Source organism: Conger conger, chromosome 15 (genome assembly GCF_963514075.1).
Source record: "Conger conger chromosome 15, fConCon1.1, whole genome shotgun sequence".
Classification (NCBI taxonomy): Eukaryota; Metazoa; Chordata; class Actinopteri; order Anguilliformes; family Congridae; genus Conger; species Conger conger.
In genome coordinates this window covers 34,038,212-34,056,573 of record NC_083774.1, presented here as the reverse complement: position 1 = coordinate 34,056,573, position 18,362 = coordinate 34,038,212, and the positions used below count along the sequence as shown (strand labels likewise).

The window sequence follows — 18,362 nt, the reverse complement described above, 5'->3', positions numbered from 1 at the left end:
AAAAGACACTGGTGGCAGTTGAAGGCCCTGCTGCTGCAGAGCTGGCTGCCAAGACAAAGAGAGAGAGCATGTGGCGGAAGGGGAGGAGTTTATATACTCCAGCCTATGGCAGGTGTGGCGGGTTAGTAATCAGTGCAGGGTACACCTCCTGGCTCCCCCTGCAGGGCGAGACTAGAAGCACACATACCCCCAAACATAACAATATGTCCGGACAATACAATTGTGGAAATCAAGTTTACACTGGTTCTTAACCAGAATGTTATTTCTAGTAATGTTGCTTTCCAGCAAATAACTTCTGACTGAAGGCGACAATATATACATCAAAGGCTAATGAAACATGCCATGGACAATGATGATGATATATAGAAGCAATGCGTGGCCTTTATGTTCATTTTCTATATTGATATGCATGTGATTGTTTTCTTTAGATTCCATGCACTTGATTCAATTCAGAAGTACTGTGCTGTTCTCTTCAGCTTGTGTTAACACAGTGCCCTCACCTGGTAAAACAGTGGAGGACACTGGGCTTGCAGGTGCTGAGGCATTTTGAGCGGAGTGTCCCTCTTTCTCTCTCTTCTTTGCTCCCTGTCTCCCTCTCTCTGTGAAGGTCTGTTGATGAAACCGGAGTACCAGTGGCTTGACCGCGGCTTCGGTGGATCAACAGACCGGCGGACCAGGCCGGACCGACTGCGTTTTGGGGCTAGGCAGGTACCAGTGGCCTGACCGCCGTTCAGCCTTTTGCCGAGGACCAGAGGGGAGTGCCAGAGCTGCCCGGAGAGATCTCCCGGATAGGGTTGCTCTCTGGGCCAGCGCCAGCTTCCCTTCGCTGGGCCTTCGCCCCTCTCCCTGCGCTCTCCCTCTGGTCTTCCAGGCTCTGCAGCAGCTCCCCATGGAGGCTCCCCGAAGGACGAGGCTGAGGAGCAGGCAGGAACCTCCCTAGACGAGACAGCGCCGACCGGATCCAACTCTGCCATCCCTGTCTGGATCCTAATGGAGCTACTGCCCCAAAAGTGAGTGGACAGGAGAGTAGAGTATGACCCACCTGGAATTTCCTTCAGCGAGCCATGGGCTTTGTGTTGAAATGCTGATCTTTTTAAGATTAGCTTCACGATTCTCGGTCCTGCCAAAAGCCAAGTTTGGCCGGCTCACGTGGGGCAGCAATAATTGGCTCGCTGCTCCAGAGGGAGGGACTTGGCAGGGTTATTAGATCGCCGCACAATAAGCACCTCGGGCGCCTCGGAATCACGGCAACGGGCACGAGACGAGACGGCTTGAAGAAGGCGTGTCGCTCTCATTCGGGCCGCCGAGGGACAGGGTACGGGCGGTACATCTAATACGACTACCTCCAATTGAATCAGACGAGGTACAATTGGCTACCAAATTGGGAGAAAAAGGAAAAAATCTGGAAAATAAATAAATAAATAAATAAAATTAGCTTCACGAACGCTAGTGTCCTGGAGAGGTTCTGGAACCTCTTTAGAGAGGGGAAGGACAAGGCTCCCCTCAGCAACTTTGATGTTGAGCCCCTGTCTGACACAGAAAACAAAGTGGTCACTGTGCAGTTTTATAATGAAACTGTACAGGACCACGATGTGAGTCTGGACCGGGGCCAGGAAATAGCTGGTCCAACTTAAGCCTGACCCCTCTGCAGTTTGGGGGTATGTCACATCCCCAGCACCATCACGCTGGGGAGACACCGGAGCCTGGTGTTTTATCACGGCATGCCCAAGCTGTGCAGGAACTGCGGCGAGTTGGGTCACTTGGCCGCAGCCTGCACAGTGGTCAAGTGCAAGTCGTGTGGCAGCGAGCACGAGACCAGGGCGTGCCGTGATCCAAGGCCCCGTAATCTCTGCGGGGTGAGGGGGCATATCTTCTGGGACTACACGAACAGGGCCCAGAGCACCGCGCCCCCTCCACCGCCATTGACTGCCCACCCAGCACCAATGTCTACTGCAAGCCTTCTCACTCCAACCCCTTCCCAGCCTGGCAAGACACACATTCAAACACCGAGCATCCCTGCAGCACAAACCCTCAAACCCAACATCACAGCCCCCCTGGTCACCCAATCCGTAATCATCACCGTTAAGGAGAAGCCTGACTCCGACGTCTCCATTATGGTGGAGGGGTCAGACTCCTCAACCACAGACTCAGAGGACACTATCACTCCATGGCAAAAAGCAAAAACAAAAAAGGGCAAAAGACTGAAATCCCCAAAAGAAGCAGTTCCCCAGCCTACAAACTCAGCAATATCACGTCAAGCTAAACTAGCCAAGGTGCAACCAAACCCCAAAGAAACCCCAGAAATCCCAGCCAGGCCCAATCTCCCTCTTGCCCAAATAAACCAACCCCACCACCATCAAAGTCTAACCAAAGAGCACGCCAGCAACAGGTGGCGTGAAGAAGCTTCATCGTTCAAATCAAATCAACCAAAACACATCAACAGTTATTGGGCAAAGCATGTTTATATTTATTGTGCCACCCCCAGATGTAAAAAAAATACTGAGTCTATGTTCAAGTTTGCTGTCGATAGATTAAAAGGTTGCTGTTTGGAAACTTTGCCACCAGAATTATCAAACAGCAGTTGACATGTGTGGATGCTGATAAATATCAATGAACCGTGAACAAAGGGCGGTCGCACAAATCAAATCAGAGCAAATAATGACATTTTTACATTTTACATTTTAGTCATTTGGCAGACGCTTTTAATCCAAAGCGATTTACAAGTGCATAGATTCTTCCACAAGTCAAAGCATCACATCCATCTTTTTTTTTTTTTTTTTGGGGGGGGGGGGGTTTAGACAAGGAGGATAGGGATATCAGAAAGGGGGGGCGGGGGAAATCAGGAAGGAGGACTAAGGTAGAGTTTGAAAAGGTGTGTTTTGGACTGGACTAGGAGCTGGGTGGCTTTCTCCGTCAGGAGATGACGGATACGGTATATATTATACAGAAAGAACCTGCAGGTTCTGGCAGTGGAGGATACTTGTGGAGTCAGGGTGAGGCTGTTATCAAGAGTCACCCCAAGATTCTTTGCCGTACGGGAGGAGGAAACTACAAAGTCCTCAACAGTCAGTGAGAGGTCGATTGACGGAGAGGACTTAGCAGGGATGTAGAGAAGCTCAGTTTAGGCAAGGTTGAGCTTCAGGTGGTGGGAAGTCATCCACGCAGATATATCAGCCAAGCAGGCAGAGATCTATGTGGTGACTTGGGTGTCGGGAGGGAAGGAAATAAAGAGTTGGGTGTCATCGGCTAAAGAGTGGTAAGAAAAGCCATGGGAAGAGATAACAGAACCAAGAGACATGGTGTATAGAGAGAAGAGGAGAGGACCAAGAACTGAGCCCTGCGGGACTCCAGTTTGTAGGGGGTGAGGGTCAGAGACTGAGCCCCTCCAAGTCACCTGGTAGGAGTGACCAGAGAGGTAGGAGGAAAACCAAGCAAGTGCAGACCCTGTGACACCCATCCCAGACAGCGATGAGAGCAGAATCTCATGGTTGACTGTATCGAAGGCGGCCGACAGGTCGAGGAAGATGAGGACAGAGGAGAGGGATTTGGCTTAAGCAGAGTGGAGTGTCTCAGTGACCGTGAGCAGGGCGGTCTCAGTGGAGTGGCCACTCTTGAAGCCGGACTGGTTGGGGTCAGGGAGATTGTTGTGAAGAAGACAAGTGGACAGTTGGGAGCAGACCGCCCATTCCAGAGTTTTGGCGAGAAAGGGAAGAAGAGAGACAGGCCGGTAGTTGCTCAGAGCAGAGGGGTCAAGAGAAGGTTTTTTGAGCAGGGGAGTGACTCTGGCCCTCTTCAGGGAAGAGGGCATGGTGCCGAAAGAGAGGGAGGTGTTGATTAGAGAGGAGAGAAAAGGGAGAATGACATTGGATATAGATTGTAGAAGGGGAGAGACACTCCTTAAATACCTTATAAAGGCCACGGAAATCAATTTCAGGCTACATAAAAGGTGGCTGAGAAAAGATGAAAACTTAAAATACTTACACATGATCTGATTTTTTTCATCATTATATGACTGCTAAAGCTACTTTTTAATGTGTCTTTGTGAACATTCAAATGTACATTGAATGTATATTAAAACTAGCAATCAAACACACAAGCACATCTGTGCCAAATTTGGTGAAGATTGGACAAAATTTGTGGCCCCCTACTCAACCCAGCTCCTGGTCCAAGCGATGCTTCTGTCTCGCCTGGACTACTGCAATTCCCTCTTGGCTGGCCTCCCAGTGTCCGCCATCAGACCCCTCCAACTTATCCAGAATGCAGTAGCTTGTCTGGTCTTCAACCTTCCCAAATACTCACGTCACCCCCCTGCTTACTTCCCTCAACTGGCTGCCTGTCATGGCTCGCATCAAATTCAAAACATTGGTGCTAGCCTTCCAAGCAGTTAAGGGGTCTTCCCCAGCTTACCTACAAAAATCATCAGACCCTACACCCCTGCCAGACCTCTTCGTTCAGCCTCCACAGGCCGCTTGGCACCTCCCCCTCTCCGAACTTCCACCTCACGCTCACGACTACTGTCTGTTCTGGCTCCATGGTGGTGGAACGAACTCCCCGTTGAGGTCAGAACTGTAGAATCTCTTCCCACCTTCAAGCGCAAACTGAAGACGCACCTCTTCAAGCAGCACCTCTCCCCATCCCTCCCTACCTCCCTGTGAACCTTAATTGTTGTCTTTCTATGATTACCTGTTTGTGTATCAGTATTTTTAGTTGGCTAGGTAAGCAGTGTTTGGCTAGTTAAGAGGTTTGGTCATACTTTTGCATTGTTTGTTTGTTTGTTTGTTTGTTAAAAAAAAAATCAAATAGGCCCTGGTCTTTGTTGTGCAGGTAGCAGTTGAAATTGTATTTCCCTCTAGGGTCTTTCAGCGCACTTATCCCTGGTTATGGGTATGCACTTTGTTGTACGTTGCTCTGGATAAGAGTGTCTGCCAAATGCCATTAATGTAATGTAATGTAATGCACCATCCGTGCTGCCCCCTCTCTCTTTAAAAAGCCGAAATTCCATATAGTGTTTTAGGGGCGTCAATGTATGCTCATCACAAATTTTGTGAACGCGCCTTTGAAGTACGATTACTTGGTATTCATGACCATACAAATGTGGATTTTGTTAAATTGAATAGACTTCCTGTGAGACACATTGTAAAATGGAGCCGTTTTAACAACTGACTATCTTTATCCTGAATGTACTGAGCAAGAAACAATAAACCATGTATTACAATATTTGTATATGAATCTGAATTCGAGCCTTTAAAGCTTTAGCGTTTGTAGAAAACCCTATGTGTATCCTATTGTTCGGCACAGGCAAGTTGCACGTTTTTATGTGAAATTTGTTTTCAGCAAACTATTCGTGAAAGGGAGAGTGTAATAGACTTAGAATGTAGGCAACTGCAATAAAAGTAGCATCCATTAAGATTGTACAAAAATATAAGAATGTATGACAAACGAGGGGAAAATGGGTGGTTCCTTCGTTCAAAAGAGTTTTTTGCAGACCCGCCACATTCAACCAATACATTTTGAAAATAATATCGTGGACACACAGCTTCCAATGAGAATTCATCTGACGTCACCGGTAAAAAGGGCATGTAAATTAGCATAGATCCCTGGGCAGACAGTTGAAGTGCGAGACCGGATCGCGTTCTCTTCATTCTAACGTGTGAAATGCCTGAGCAAGCGAAGTCCGCGCCCAAGAAGGGCTCAAAGAAAGCCGTGACCAAGACTGCCGGGAAAGGCGGAAAGAAACGCAGAAAGTCCAGGAAGGAAAGCTACGCAATCTACGTGTACAAGGTTTTAAAGCAAGTGCATCCTGACACTGGTATCTCTTCCAAAGCCATGGGGATCATGAATTCATTTGTCAACGATATTTTCGAGCGTATTGCTGGTGAGTCTTCCCGTTTGGCTCACTACAACAAGCGTTCCACCATCTCTTCAAGGGAGATCCAGACCGCAGTGCGCCTTCTGTTGCCCGGAGAGTTGGCCAAACACGCAGTGTCTGAGGGTACCAAGGCCGTGACAAAGTACACCAGCTCCAAGTAAACTATCGCAGTGATGCTTTACCCAAAGGCTCTTTTAAGAGCCACCGACAACAACTAAGAGGCACGATCTAATTTCTTAAACTTCTGTGGATGTACAAATGAGAGTCCGTTTGTTAATAGCCAGCTTTGTGGGTAATTGCTGCCACCAACTGGAAATAATTGATATGTATAAAAACACATTTAACATGGAAAAAAAAAACACTTTACAGAAAAGAACACATGTGAATGGCGTTCATCGGTATTTCATTGGAAAATGTAATTTACTTAGGAATCTCAATTATATTTTGGGCAAGAGAACATTACATGCTCCACCAGTCTCTTATATGCCATTTAGGCCCATATGTGCAAATGCATTTCTCATCCTTCCTATTCTCTTTTGAATCTTATGTCTTTCCACTCTTCCATTGAGTGTCATCTTCTATTCATGCAATGTTTCATGAAACTAGGTATGAACTGTTTTCATTGCCCAATAAAATAGTTTAGGGTGGTATAATAGAACATGTAGTATTATTTAGTCCCAATAATTTAAGTAATTCTTGATTCTGAATAAATGTGTATGGAACATGGGTATCTGATATGTCCATAGTACTGTCTTTAAAATGTTGAAATAGGCTGTTCCCATCTCTTCTAATTTAAATAAATACAAATATTTTTAGATTTTGGTCGAATTTCTGGAATTGTATTTCAACTATTTACAGGTGGTAAGTAAGTGTTGCAGTGTAGGCTACTACATTTGTTTATAAATCTGAGTTATTAACAAGCTGTTCAAATACACAATTATACATTAATTCATCACATTTTCAATTTCTTTATTATCGACAGACAACACTCGTAGGCTAGGCTATGTTTCACTAATCTAGAGAAATGTTTCTGAATTAGAGTATGAGATAGAACTGACAATAGCCTAGAACATAAGCGGTTACAGGGATTCTGAAAGCCACCAAAAGATAAGGAGACTAATAATGACAAAAGGAGATTTTCAACCTAAGCGAAAATGTGCCTTCGCACTTCATACATCTTACATCTTATATATTTTATACATCCAAAGATGCTACTTATGTAACTGGTGTTACTTTTGGTCACATTTTGTGTTCTTCATATGATATGTTGTTATTTTATGGTTTGTGTTCGTTTATAAGATTGTATTGTTCAATTTTCTTCATTAATTTCACATAACTACTTGAGTAAAAACAAACATATTGTAATATCTGTTTAAAGGGATTGTAACTAAATAGTTTAGTTCATTATTATATTTTTATTCATTTTTTTACACACCTTGATTTAGAGGCATACTCAGAAACTTTGCTCAGGCAGGCTATATATAATGTGATTTAAGGAAAATGTACTCAAGTAGACTAAAAAGTAGCCTTTCTAAAATTATTTGAGTAAGTAAAACATGTATCTGGTCAGAAAACTAGAAACTAGAAAACTTGTGTAAAACTTGTGTTTATAGAAAGCAGGAGAAACAGTTTGGCACAAATTATTAATAAAAAAATAAAAAAAATACACTCAAATATCAGAGCTCAGAAAACAGAAGTTGATATACAGTGGAGTGAATTATCTTTTGTATAAAAAGTACTGTAATTACTACACGGTGAAACCAATATGTGCAAAAATACCCTTTAATAAAAGCTGGGAATCTCCACTTTGACCACATATAAATTGCTTGATTGCAAACAGTAAACAACAAACAATTTTGATTGGTAACAGTCTTTTCTCACTCTTAAGAAAGGTGGTTGTGTGTAATTGCTTCATAAAATTATTAAATTCTTAAAAAATAAGTCAAACTGCATTTGAATGCATTAGCCTGTAGTGTTTGCAGGTATTGTTTTCTGACAACATTTTCATACCGCATCTACAAATATATTTTAAAAGTGATAAAAACAAGGGGCCTCATTAATCAAATGTGAACCAAACAAAATTCCCCTTAAATCCTTCGGAAATGCATTTGCACAAATAATGTGGGATTTATCAGTTATTTTCTTATTGTGGTTTTTTTTTCGTATTGTGCGTGTAAATGAAAGCTATTTATTATTATTATTCCGTTCATTTATATTTACATTTATTATTTTACTAAGCCAATTGAATATTATAATTATTCAAATGGGTGATGTTTAATTTTGGTAATCCTGATTAATTCATTTAATGCGATATAAATTCCATAAAAGTCAATAGGGCGTAGCCTACAAGTCTAATAGGGAGTGCCCTGCTTAGACCGTTGTTCGTATGTCTGGCCTCTCTTTGCATTACATGTAAATGTATTGCTTAGATAAATGTATTAGAAGATTACTCACTTCAGAAAGAATGTATATTCCAAGACCAATTAATTTGGTCAGGCTCACAGAGGAAACAACGAACAATAACGGCAAGTTCAAATTCAAACATCATTTTATAGTCGCATGGCATGTGGCTGATGCACTTCATTTCTTCATGAGTTTTGTTTTTTGCCTCGCATTCAATTTCAGAAGTTGAACTGTTTTTCCCAGTCAGAAGGCAATAATTTGGTCATTTTGATAGGACCTAACACAGCAATCTCTTTAGATTACATGTATTGCTTGAATAGAAGATTAAAGCATGGCTTACTTCCAGAACATGGTCAGGTGCTTTCTGTCCTCAGCTTCTTGCGGACTGGCACAGGACAGTGAAAATACATCTCTCTTTGATAATCCCAGACAGTAACGTCTCTCCTATAATTTTTTAACTTTTCCTCCAGTTTTATGTCAAACCATTTTTGTTTTACCTGTTCCACAATATGTGGAACTCAAGAGAGAGATTACAAAAACAGCAATATCTCTGATTTTGTAGTTTATGTAGTTCAAGTTTATTATAAGAAAACATCATGGCATAAGTCCTAAATAAGTTTTAATATATATTTTCATGTCGCAAAGTTACAAAGCACACACAGTCATATAATGATTTTAAAAAATGTGTTGTTTGTTTCTGATCCCACAAACATTTGCAAAATATTGATAAAATAGGTTCAAAGAGTGGCTTTTTTTTATTATTATTATTATTATTTATTTTCATTAATTTTTATTTTTTTTCCCGCTTGCTTGAGCCCTTGTCCCCAAAATATCTGTGCAGGCCTAAATGTGCTGACTTCGGTAGCCTCCGTTTAGGCTCTAGTCAATGTGCGCATCCACGTGGTCTTTTCTTTTGTGCCAGGCTTCAATCAGGTCGTCTTATCTTGGCGAGTTATTGGGAATCTATAAAAAAAATAAAAAATGACGTAATGCGTGATCTTTACGTTCATTTTATATATTGATATGCGTGTGATTGTTTCTTGTTGTTTTCGGGCCTTTAACCTTAATAGAGCCTCAATTTTACATTTTCCTAGTTTTAGAAAGTAGAACTGCTACGGAGGCTTCGATTCAATTCGGGTTTTCTGGATCGAGAACTTCGCCGAAAGAAATTTGATTGGACGGAATCACATCAACGCTGCAGCCAATGGGTGAACAGGGTGTTGCTATAAGAAAGACGTTCGTCTGTACTTAACGTTATTGCTTATCCTGACGCGAACGAAAAATGAGTGGAAGAGGGAAGACTGGTGGAAAAGCGAGAGCAAAAGCTAAAACTCGTTCATCGAGGGCTGGGCTCCAGTTCCCGGTTGGTCGCGTTCACCGCTTGCTGCGTAAAGGAAATTATGCCCAGCGTGTTGGTGCGGGTGCTCCGGTTTATCTGGCCGCTGTGCTCGAATATCTGACCGCTGAGATCCTTGAGTTGGCTGGTAACGCTGCTCGAGATAACAAGAAAACCCGCATCATTCCCAGACATCTGCAGCTGGCGGTACGTAACGACGAAGAGTTGAATAAACTCCTTGGAGGCGTTACAATTGCTCAGGGTGGAGTACTGCCGAACATCCAAGCCGTGCTGCTCCCAAAGAAGACCGAGAAGGCTGCGAAGGCCAAGTAATTTCTGCATCGTCCCCACAAAAAACAAAACTCAAAGGCTCTTTTCAGAGCCACCCCATGTCTATTTAAAATGTACAAATCTGCCATTTGAATTCCCGTCTAGGAGTTTTTGCTCCTGGCCGTGAGTTTTCCGTACTGGGCATACGAATCTACTTGACGCATTTTCAGTTCTCAATTTTTCGCAAAAGTGGTTAGTGCGCTTTTGATACATAAATGCGTTAAAGGTGATTTGCCTTAAGTTATGCATGTCCGAAATAAGTCAACCACTAATAATACACATTGAAATATTCAGCAATCTAGGACGTGGCGCAAAAATCTTCATAACTAATCAATTTGATAGTAAGCCGATTCCAAAAGATCCTCATTTGTGAGCCACGGCCAATAACGGATAATGAATGTTTATTTATTCAAAGCTTTATATAGAATAAACCTGCTATATTCCATTAACCATCCGAATGTCAGTCGACAGAAAAGGTAGAGGATTTGTATTTTTTTCGTTGTGTTCCATATATAATTGTAGCCCTCGGGATCACCGGTGGGAATTGGGTCTGGAATCTTCACTTCCTCTGCTCCCCTCTCCGCAGCTAAGCGACTCATTCATGCCCCAAATGTTATATTCCATCCAAATGTTCTATTCCATATTAACCTTGTACTTTAACTGATACGTTGTCCGACATTGGTGATTTTCAAAAGGAAAATTGTTAAAATGCAGTATATGCCCGCGAGACACAGAAGTCATGACCTCGCTTTACGTCGAAACCGCTTTAAACAACTGGACAATGCACTTCCGTCCGGCCATGTGCCTATTTCTCGGAAGCACGACAGAGGCAAAGCTCTGAAATTTAGGCTACATTTAAGGAGTTACTGTATTTTCTGTTGACGTTTTTGTCGTTCACTATCAAGCAACATAATTCGTAACAGAACAAAAATACACTTTCTATAAATCTTAGTTTTCTTTTCTATATTTACTCAAAAATACACCTGGTAACTAAAGTGACCATAGAGCAAATCTCTTAAGTATAATCAATGTGTTAATGAGGCACATGGTATCAAGGATGAATGTGAATGATCAATATGATTCATATTTTTATTCCAGTCCTATGTGGCGCATACAAAGTTTATGTTGCCTATATAAACAATAGGAGGCGAATTAGATGTTAGTTTGGCAGATTCAAATCCAGTCCAATCCTCTCATGCTTTTGTCAACTAAAATATCTTTGTAATAGTCATTTCAATTTTGGTGTAAAATAACTGGGTTATTCTTCATTTGAAGTGGTAAATCAGTTGAAATAAACGACTTTTAAGTTATTTCCGTAAACAAAACAAAACAAAACAAAAAAAAAAATATATATATATATATATATAATGTCTGCTTTGGAAATGTTATCTCAACAGATTTACACAATGATCTTGAAAAAACAAATTGGTATGAATAATAGCATGTTCATATTGATTTTATTGCATCATGTAAACGAGACTTCTTTGCTCTGCAGGAAATCACCAAATACCTCGCGAGATTGGGAGTGCTGGAGGCGGGCTTTAGCCCGAGCTGACTTTTGACGCATGGCTTCAATCAGGTCGTCTTGGCGCAGATATATGCGTGTTTTGTAACTCGGAGCTCATTTTCAACGAGTAACAACGCTTATTTTGAATCATGTCTGGTCGCGGCAAAGGTGGAAAGGGTCTTGGGAAAGGAGGCGCTAAGCGTCATCGCAAAGTTCTGCGTGACAATATCCAGGGTATTACAAAGCCTGCGATTCGTCGTTTGGCTCGCCGTGGAGGAGTCAAGCGTATATCTGGTCTGATCTACGAAGAGACTCGTGGAGTCCTGAAGGTGTTTTTGGAGAACGTTATCCGCGATGCCGTTACCTACACCGAACACGCCAAGCGAAAGACCGTCACCGCTATGGATGTAGTTTATGCTCTGAAGCGTCAGGGTCGCACTCTGTACGGCTTCGGTGGGTAAATGTTGACACTTCGTAAATCCCTTTTGAAACTACCCAAAGGCTCTTTTAAGAGCCACCCACACAGACGATAAAGTCGTAGAATTTCCTTCTTTGTTTCTATATCGTCAATTTTTTTATTTTTTTATTAAAGCGCACATTTTGAGTATCCGTGAACGGTGAAATGCTTTTTTACTGCAGGCCGCAATGAAACATTTAGACATGCGCTGGACATTTTGTCTTTCTACCGTATTGCTGAACTCTTGTATTCACCGATGTATTGGGAATGCACGAGGCGGTGAGAACTTCAGCAGATGTATAAAGTGCGGGCACATTTTAATTTAGGTTGGAAATCTCCTTTTGGTGGCATCCAGAATCCCGATGTGTTCTAGGGGCTTGTCAGTTGCATCTCGCATACTGTAATTCGGAGACATTTCTCTAGATTAGTGGGTGTTCACGAGTATTGTCTGTTGACCACGAAATGGAAAATGTGATGAATTAATATATATTTGTGTGTATTTTAACAGCTTGTTAACTCACTGATTTATAAACAAATGTCGCCCACACTGCAGTACTTATCACCTGTGAATTGTTGAATAAAAAATCCCGATATTCTGCAAAAAAATAATATTTGTATATTTATTAATTTAGGCTATGTTGGCCTAATACATCGCTTGTATTTAAATATTTTAAAGACATATCAGATACCCATGTGTCACACATTTATTCAGAATCAAGAATCACTGAAATTATGAGGGTTAAATATTACTGCACCATGTTCAAATGATACCACTCTAAAACTATTTCATTGGGCAATGAATACAGTTCATATTTGAGTTTCAATTTTAGTAAGGTAGAAATGAGAGGTTTCATGAAATATTAGATGAGTACAATATGACACTCAATGGAAGATGGAAAGACAGGACAATATGTAAGATTCAAAAGAGAATAGGAAGGATGAGAAATGTATTTGCACATCAGGGCCTAAATAGTATAAGAAACTGGTGGAGCATGTAATGTTCTCTTGCCCAAAATATAATTGAGATTCCAAAATTAATTATGATTACATTTCACAATGAAATAATGCCGATCAACGCCATTCACTTGTGTTCTTTTCAGTTCTTCAGAAGCAAGCATTACAAATACCATTCTTTCTTATGTTGAAACATGTATATACATCTACTCGTTACAGTTGATGGCAGCAATGACCCACAACTGGTTATTAACTGAGACTCATTTGGTAATTCATGCAAGTTTCACTCGAACAAAGCAGTTTTAGGAAATTAGATTGCGCCTTAGTTGTTGTGGATGGCTCTTAAAAGAGCCTTTGGGTAAAGCATCACTGCGATAATTTACTTGGAGCTGGTGTACTTTGTCACGGCCTTGGTACCCTCAGACACTGCGTGTTTGGCCAACTCTCCGGGCAGCAGAAGGCGCACTGCGGTCTGGATCTCCCGTGAAGAGATGGTGGAACGCTTATTGTAGTGAGCCAGACGGGAAGACTCACCAGCAATACGCTCGAAAATGTCGTTGACAAATGAATTCATGATCCCCATGGCTTTGGAAGAGATACCAGTGTCAGGATGCACTTGCTTTAAAACCTTGTACACGTAGATTGCGTAGCTTTCCTTCCTGGACTTTCTGCGTTTCTTTCCTCCTTTCCCAGCAGTCTTGGTCACGGCTTTCTTTGAGCCCTTCTTGGCCGCGGATTTCACTTGCTCAGGCATTTTGCACGTTAGAATGAAGAGAACGCGATCCGGTCTCGCAATTCAACTGTCTGCCGAGGGATCTATGCTAATTAACATGCCCTTTTTACCGGTGACGTCAAACCGATTTTCATTGGATGGTGTTTGTTGACGTTACCATTTTCAAAATGTATTGGTTGAATGTGGCAGGTCTGCAAAAATAACTCTCTTTTGAACGAAGGACCACCCATTTCCCCTTTAGACCGTTTGTCATATATTCTTACATTGTTATACAATCTTAATGTATGCTGCTTTGCGTTGCCTACATTCTAAGTCCATTCCAGTTCATGATGACATCTATCTTAACAGATGCTCCAAGAATTTTTCACATTTAACAAGAAATAAAGACCACCATATTTTAAAATGCATGGCATCTAATCCTACATCAGTTTCACCCTCAATTCCTCCATTGGAATAACATGGTACTGCGGTGTGGTGAAACTTATGTCGGAATAGATCCCATGTATTTTTAAATATGGCAGGTCTTTATGATTATTTTTGTTAAATATGAAAAGTTCTACACATCCTGGAGCACCTGTTAAGATAGACGTGATCTATAACAGCAGTACGTAGCAACATATTAAAATAATAAAACAATGCACTATAACTGTTTATAGACAAGTTTAAACATTTTAAAGCATTTAAAATTTAAGCAGGTGGTTTTAATGTGAGGCGGCACGGATGGTGCAGTGGGTAGCACTGCCGCCTCACAGCAAGGAGGTTCTGGGTTCGAATCCCCGTCGGCCGGGGCCTCTCTGTGCGGAGTTTGCATGTTCTCCCCGTGTCTGCGTGGGTTTCCTCCCACAGTCCAAAGACATGCAGGTTAGGCTGATTGGAGAGTCTAAATTGCCCATAGGTATGAGTGTGTGAGTGAATGGTGTGTGTGCCCTGTGATGGACTGGCGACCTGTCCAGGGTGTATTCCTGCCTTTCGCCCAATGTATGCTGGGATAGGCTCCAGCCCCCTGTGACCCTGTTCAGGATAAGCGGGTTCAGATAATGGATGGATGGATGGTTTTAATGTTGTGGCTGATCGGTGTACATTTTTTGGCCTGTTGTACTTCCATGAACAGAACTTCAATATATGGTGTTTTTGGGGCGTCAATTTATGCTAATCACAAATTTTGTTAACGTGCCTTTGATGTACAATTACTTGGTATTCATCAACATACACAAGGGGATATGAAGAAAGTTGTGTCTTCACCTTATCATAAATCTGGTGAGATCGTTTCCGATCACGCAGACATTTGCACGTGGATTTCCGATCACGCAGACATTTTCCCAAAATAGTGATGAGGCCCAGTGTGTTTCTACATTCTCGCCTTCTTCTTGTTATCATTATTATTCATATTTTTCTTCTGGTTATGATATATATGGCAGGTCCTAAAACCGTATGGTAAATGTTTTGAAATTTCCAAAACACTCTGTGCCTTGATTCTTTTCACCAAATAATCTTCACCTCCGGTGCTCCAGTGCCACCAACCGGTCAAAGTTGGACGTTTCTTGTCAATCGTCAACTTATTGCATTTGTGTTTAACATCTCCAAACCTATATTGGGGAACAGGACGAATTCCCAACCCTGCCTTTTCCGCCCACAGTAAAGAATCCCTAACTGAAGGAGCACTTCTCTCGATTCCACAGAAGATCATCAGATTGCTTACGCACTTGCATATACTCCACATATCAAATAGCACTAAACAAAAAAGAAATGAAGCAGTATGTGTTGCCTTTACAAAGGCTATCGACATGTAGGCTACACAATAAATCAAAGATATAACCGAAGATAGAATTGAGGAAATTCGTTCAGAAATGGCTGCTCGCGGAAGGGAAATAATTACAGGCGTTCAGACCAATACCAAAATGTAATACCCACATTTACGCGCCAACTAGTAAGATGCATCAACAACCAAAAGCACATGGAACATTTTACTGCTCTAACAAGAAGTGAGGTGGCTCTTAAAAGAGCCTTTGTCGTTTGGATTGTGTGCTTGTAAACCATCTTAAGCGCGCTCTCCACGAATGCGGCGAGCCAGCTGGATATCCTTGGGCATGATAGTCACTCTCTTGGCATGAATGGCGCACAGATTTGTGTCCTCAAACAGACCAACCAGATAAGCCTCGCTGGCCTCCTGAAGAGCCATCACGGCTGAGCTTTGAAAGCGGAGATCGGTCTTGAAATCCTGAGCGATCTCTCGCACAAGGCGCTGGAACGGTAATTTGCGAATCAACAGCTCGGTAGACTTCTGATAGCGGCGGATTTCTCGCAGTGCAACAGTACCCGGCCTGTAACGATGGGGCTTCTTCACGCCGCCTGTCGCAGGCGCACTCTTACGCGCAGCCTTAGTGGCGAGCTGCTTCCTGGGAGCTTTCCCACCGGTAGATTTACGTGCGGTCTGCTTCGTTCTCGCCATTGATTCCTACTCAATTGTTGTGTTTTAGAATACATTTATGTCCCCTGACGCCAGGCTTTAAAGCATACCACCTCAGAGCTGATTGGATGGGCTTTAACGGATCCTCATTGGCCCTGATCCTGCATTCATTGTGTCGTTTCTTCAGCATCATGTCACCAAAATTGAAACTTTTCTCTTACTGCCTTGAATACAATTCAAGTCCAATATCGTCTCCTATATATATATATATATATATATATATATATATATATATATATAATATTATTGTGTATCACCAGCCTTGCACAAATTGACGGGTGACAACTGTGACCATCTGCAAACAGTCAAAATGCGGTACAATGCGGACAGATTGATACTGTACATTGTCATTCTTATTAATTCACGACTCTGAAGAACTAGGGCAAGCTCTTTTCTTTTGGAATTAATTCACAAAACAACGTGAAACTCATGAGAAACTATGACAAAACGTAGGTTATGTTGTGCATATGAATAATTAATACTGTGCATTTAAGCCTGAGTTGTGCTGGTTGTCAAGCAAAAATGTGTGTCGTGTCAGTGGGCCAGCGTAGCCAGCGAGCTCGCTGCTTATTTTTCCGCCACAGAGCCATGTTGGACTGACACCATCTGCGTCACAAAGATAGGGCTGTGATCTATTTTGAAGAATGAAATTGTATAATTTAAGAATACTGCTCGCCAGTGTGTCAACTTCATGGGTTTATTTTCCTTCAACGGTTGTAACAAATTGTAATCATTTCTGGAAGCAAGCATAGTACATCATTTTAACTCTGTAATTATATGTGAACGCCTATTGCCCAACTAATATTTCTTGTGTCTGGATTTCAGCATTTAATGCCATCTCCAGTAGCTCTCTCCGGCGAATATTCAGCGGAAACTGGAGCTATCGTAACAATCTTAGCTAAACGTAATTAATTAGCTGGAGCGGTGTGTGTGTGAATCCAAGTGTACTACGTCAGCAAAAGTAGACGGCCTACCAAAGGAAAATAGTGGGCCAACTCTAAAGACAAAAGCCCAACCCACGATAAATTACGCCAAAACAAAGACGGAGAACAGAAACTGATGGGACTGTGTTGCTTTAGCTTCTGTAGGGCCTTCTGCGGTTTCTGTAAAGCTGTTCTGTAGCCGTTATTGTTGTTACACAAAAAAGGTCTTCATTTTAGTCACGGCGATCTTATTTACCGAAAAGTTATGGCCTTCATACAAAGAATAGCGGTCGGATTGCGGCGACTGAACTCGCAGTGTAAGTAATACGGACACAAGGGACATAAGACAAGCCGTAACGAAGTTAATACGTTAAAATGGCAGCTTTTCGCGTTTGTAGGACTGTGGGTGGCTCTGAAAAGAGCCTTTGGAAGGTTCTTGTGGGAGCGATGCAGGAATTACTTGGCCTTCGCTGCCTTTTCGGTCTTCTTTGGGAGCAGCACGGCTTGGATGTTCGGCAGTACTCCACCCTGAGCAATTGTGACGCCTCCAAGGAGCTTATTCAACTCTTCGTCGTTACGTACCGCCAACTGCAGATGTCTGGGAATGATGCGGGTTTTCTTGTTATCTCGGGCAGCGTTACCAGCCAACTCAAGGATCTCAGCGGTCAGATATTCGAGCACAGCGGCCAGATAAACCGGAGCACCCGCACCAACACGTTCGCCATAGTTTCCTTTACGCAGCAGTCGGTGAACGCGACCAACCGGGAACTGGAGCCCAGCCCTCGATGAACGGGTTTTAGCTTTCGCTCTCACTTTTCCACCAGTCTTGCCTCTGCCACTCATTTTCAGTATCTAATCGCAACAAAGATTAACGCGTCTTGCGGACAAGCGTCTTTCTTATAGCAACACTCTGTTCAGCTATTGGCTGAAGCGTTGATAAGATTTCGTCCAATCAAATAGGAAGACATTTTTTCGATGTTGCTCACAGCTCAGTACTTCTGAATTGAATCAAACCCAAATTTGAAATTTGACATTTCAGCCTTGATAAAATAGTTTAAATACACGGAAACTACAAAGAAACAATAGAGATCAAGATATAAAATGAACGTAAAGGACTTCTATATATCCATCATTGTCCACGGCATGTTTCATTTGCCTTTGGTGAATCTATTTTCTCCTTAATTCAGAAGTTATTTGTTGGAAAGCAACATTACTAGAAATAGCATTCTGGTTAAGAACCAGTGTAAACCTTGTTTTCCACAATTTCATTGTCAGGATGTACACAATGGGCCAGATAATGTCCACATCTATACTTGTCTTTATAAATTACACAAATGATTACTCCACAGTTTATTTGCACATTAATCACACAGATTAATAACC

The 18,362-nt window shown here is 42.1% G+C and overlaps 6 protein-coding genes across 6 annotated transcripts; 3 read left to right on the top strand and 3 right to left on the bottom strand.

Moving 5' to 3' along the window:
• Positions 1-5,655: 5,655 nt before the first annotated feature.
• Positions 5,656-6,030, top strand: LOC133112058 (histone H2B-like). Its single transcript, XM_061222743.1, has one exon. The coding sequence runs from the start codon at positions 5,656-5,658 to the stop codon at positions 6,028-6,030; it is 375 nt and encodes a 124-aa protein (XP_061078727.1).
• A 3,524-nt stretch (positions 6,031-9,554) lies between these two features.
• On the top strand, positions 9,555-9,994 carry LOC133112048 (histone H2A-like). The gene has a single exon (XM_061222733.1). The coding sequence runs from the start codon at positions 9,555-9,557 to the stop codon at positions 9,939-9,941; it is 387 nt and encodes a 128-aa protein (XP_061078717.1). The 3' UTR covers positions 9,942-9,994.
• Positions 9,995-11,580: 1,586 nt separating this feature from the next.
• On the top strand, positions 11,581-12,529 carry LOC133112068 (histone H4). Its single transcript, XM_061222752.1, has one exon. The coding sequence runs from the start codon at positions 11,595-11,597 to the stop codon at positions 11,904-11,906; it is 312 nt and encodes a 103-aa protein (XP_061078736.1). The 5' UTR covers positions 11,581-11,594; the 3' UTR covers positions 11,907-12,529.
• Positions 12,530-13,121: 592 nt separating this feature from the next.
• On the bottom strand, positions 13,122-13,610 carry LOC133112062 (histone H2B-like). Its single transcript, XM_061222747.1, has one exon. The coding sequence runs from the start codon at positions 13,608-13,610 to the stop codon at positions 13,236-13,238; it is 375 nt and encodes a 124-aa protein (XP_061078731.1). The 3' UTR covers positions 13,122-13,235.
• A 2,017-nt stretch (positions 13,611-15,627) lies between these two features.
• LOC133112040 (histone H3) lies at positions 15,628-16,038 on the bottom strand. Its single transcript, XM_061222723.1, has one exon. It carries the CDS (start codon positions 16,036-16,038, stop codon positions 15,628-15,630), a length of 411 nt encoding a protein of 136 aa, XP_061078707.1.
• Positions 16,039-17,435: 1,397 nt separating this feature from the next.
• Positions 17,436-17,822, bottom strand: LOC133112047 (histone H2A-like). The gene has a single exon (XM_061222731.1). The coding sequence runs from the start codon at positions 17,820-17,822 to the stop codon at positions 17,436-17,438; it is 387 nt and encodes a 128-aa protein (XP_061078715.1).
• Positions 17,823-18,362: the final 540 nt, after the last annotated feature.

Bases quoted from the DNA above. Each gene is read 5' to 3' on its own strand.
- LOC133112058 (XM_061222743.1), top strand. From the start codon at position 5,656: ATGCCTGAGCAAGCGAAGTCCGCGCCCAAGAAGGGCTCAAAGAAAGCC.
- LOC133112048 (XM_061222733.1), top strand. From the start codon at position 9,555: ATGAGTGGAAGAGGGAAGACTGGTGGAAAAGCGAGAGCAAAAGCTAAA.
- LOC133112068 (XM_061222752.1), top strand. From the start codon at position 11,595: ATGTCTGGTCGCGGCAAAGGTGGAAAGGGTCTTGGGAAAGGAGGCGCT.
- LOC133112062 (XM_061222747.1), bottom strand. From the start codon at position 13,610: ATGCCTGAGCAAGTGAAATCCGCGGCCAAGAAGGGCTCAAAGAAAGCC.
- LOC133112040 (XM_061222723.1), bottom strand. From the start codon at position 16,038: ATGGCGAGAACGAAGCAGACCGCACGTAAATCTACCGGTGGGAAAGCT.
- LOC133112047 (XM_061222731.1), bottom strand. From the start codon at position 17,822: ATGAGTGGCAGAGGCAAGACTGGTGGAAAAGTGAGAGCGAAAGCTAAA.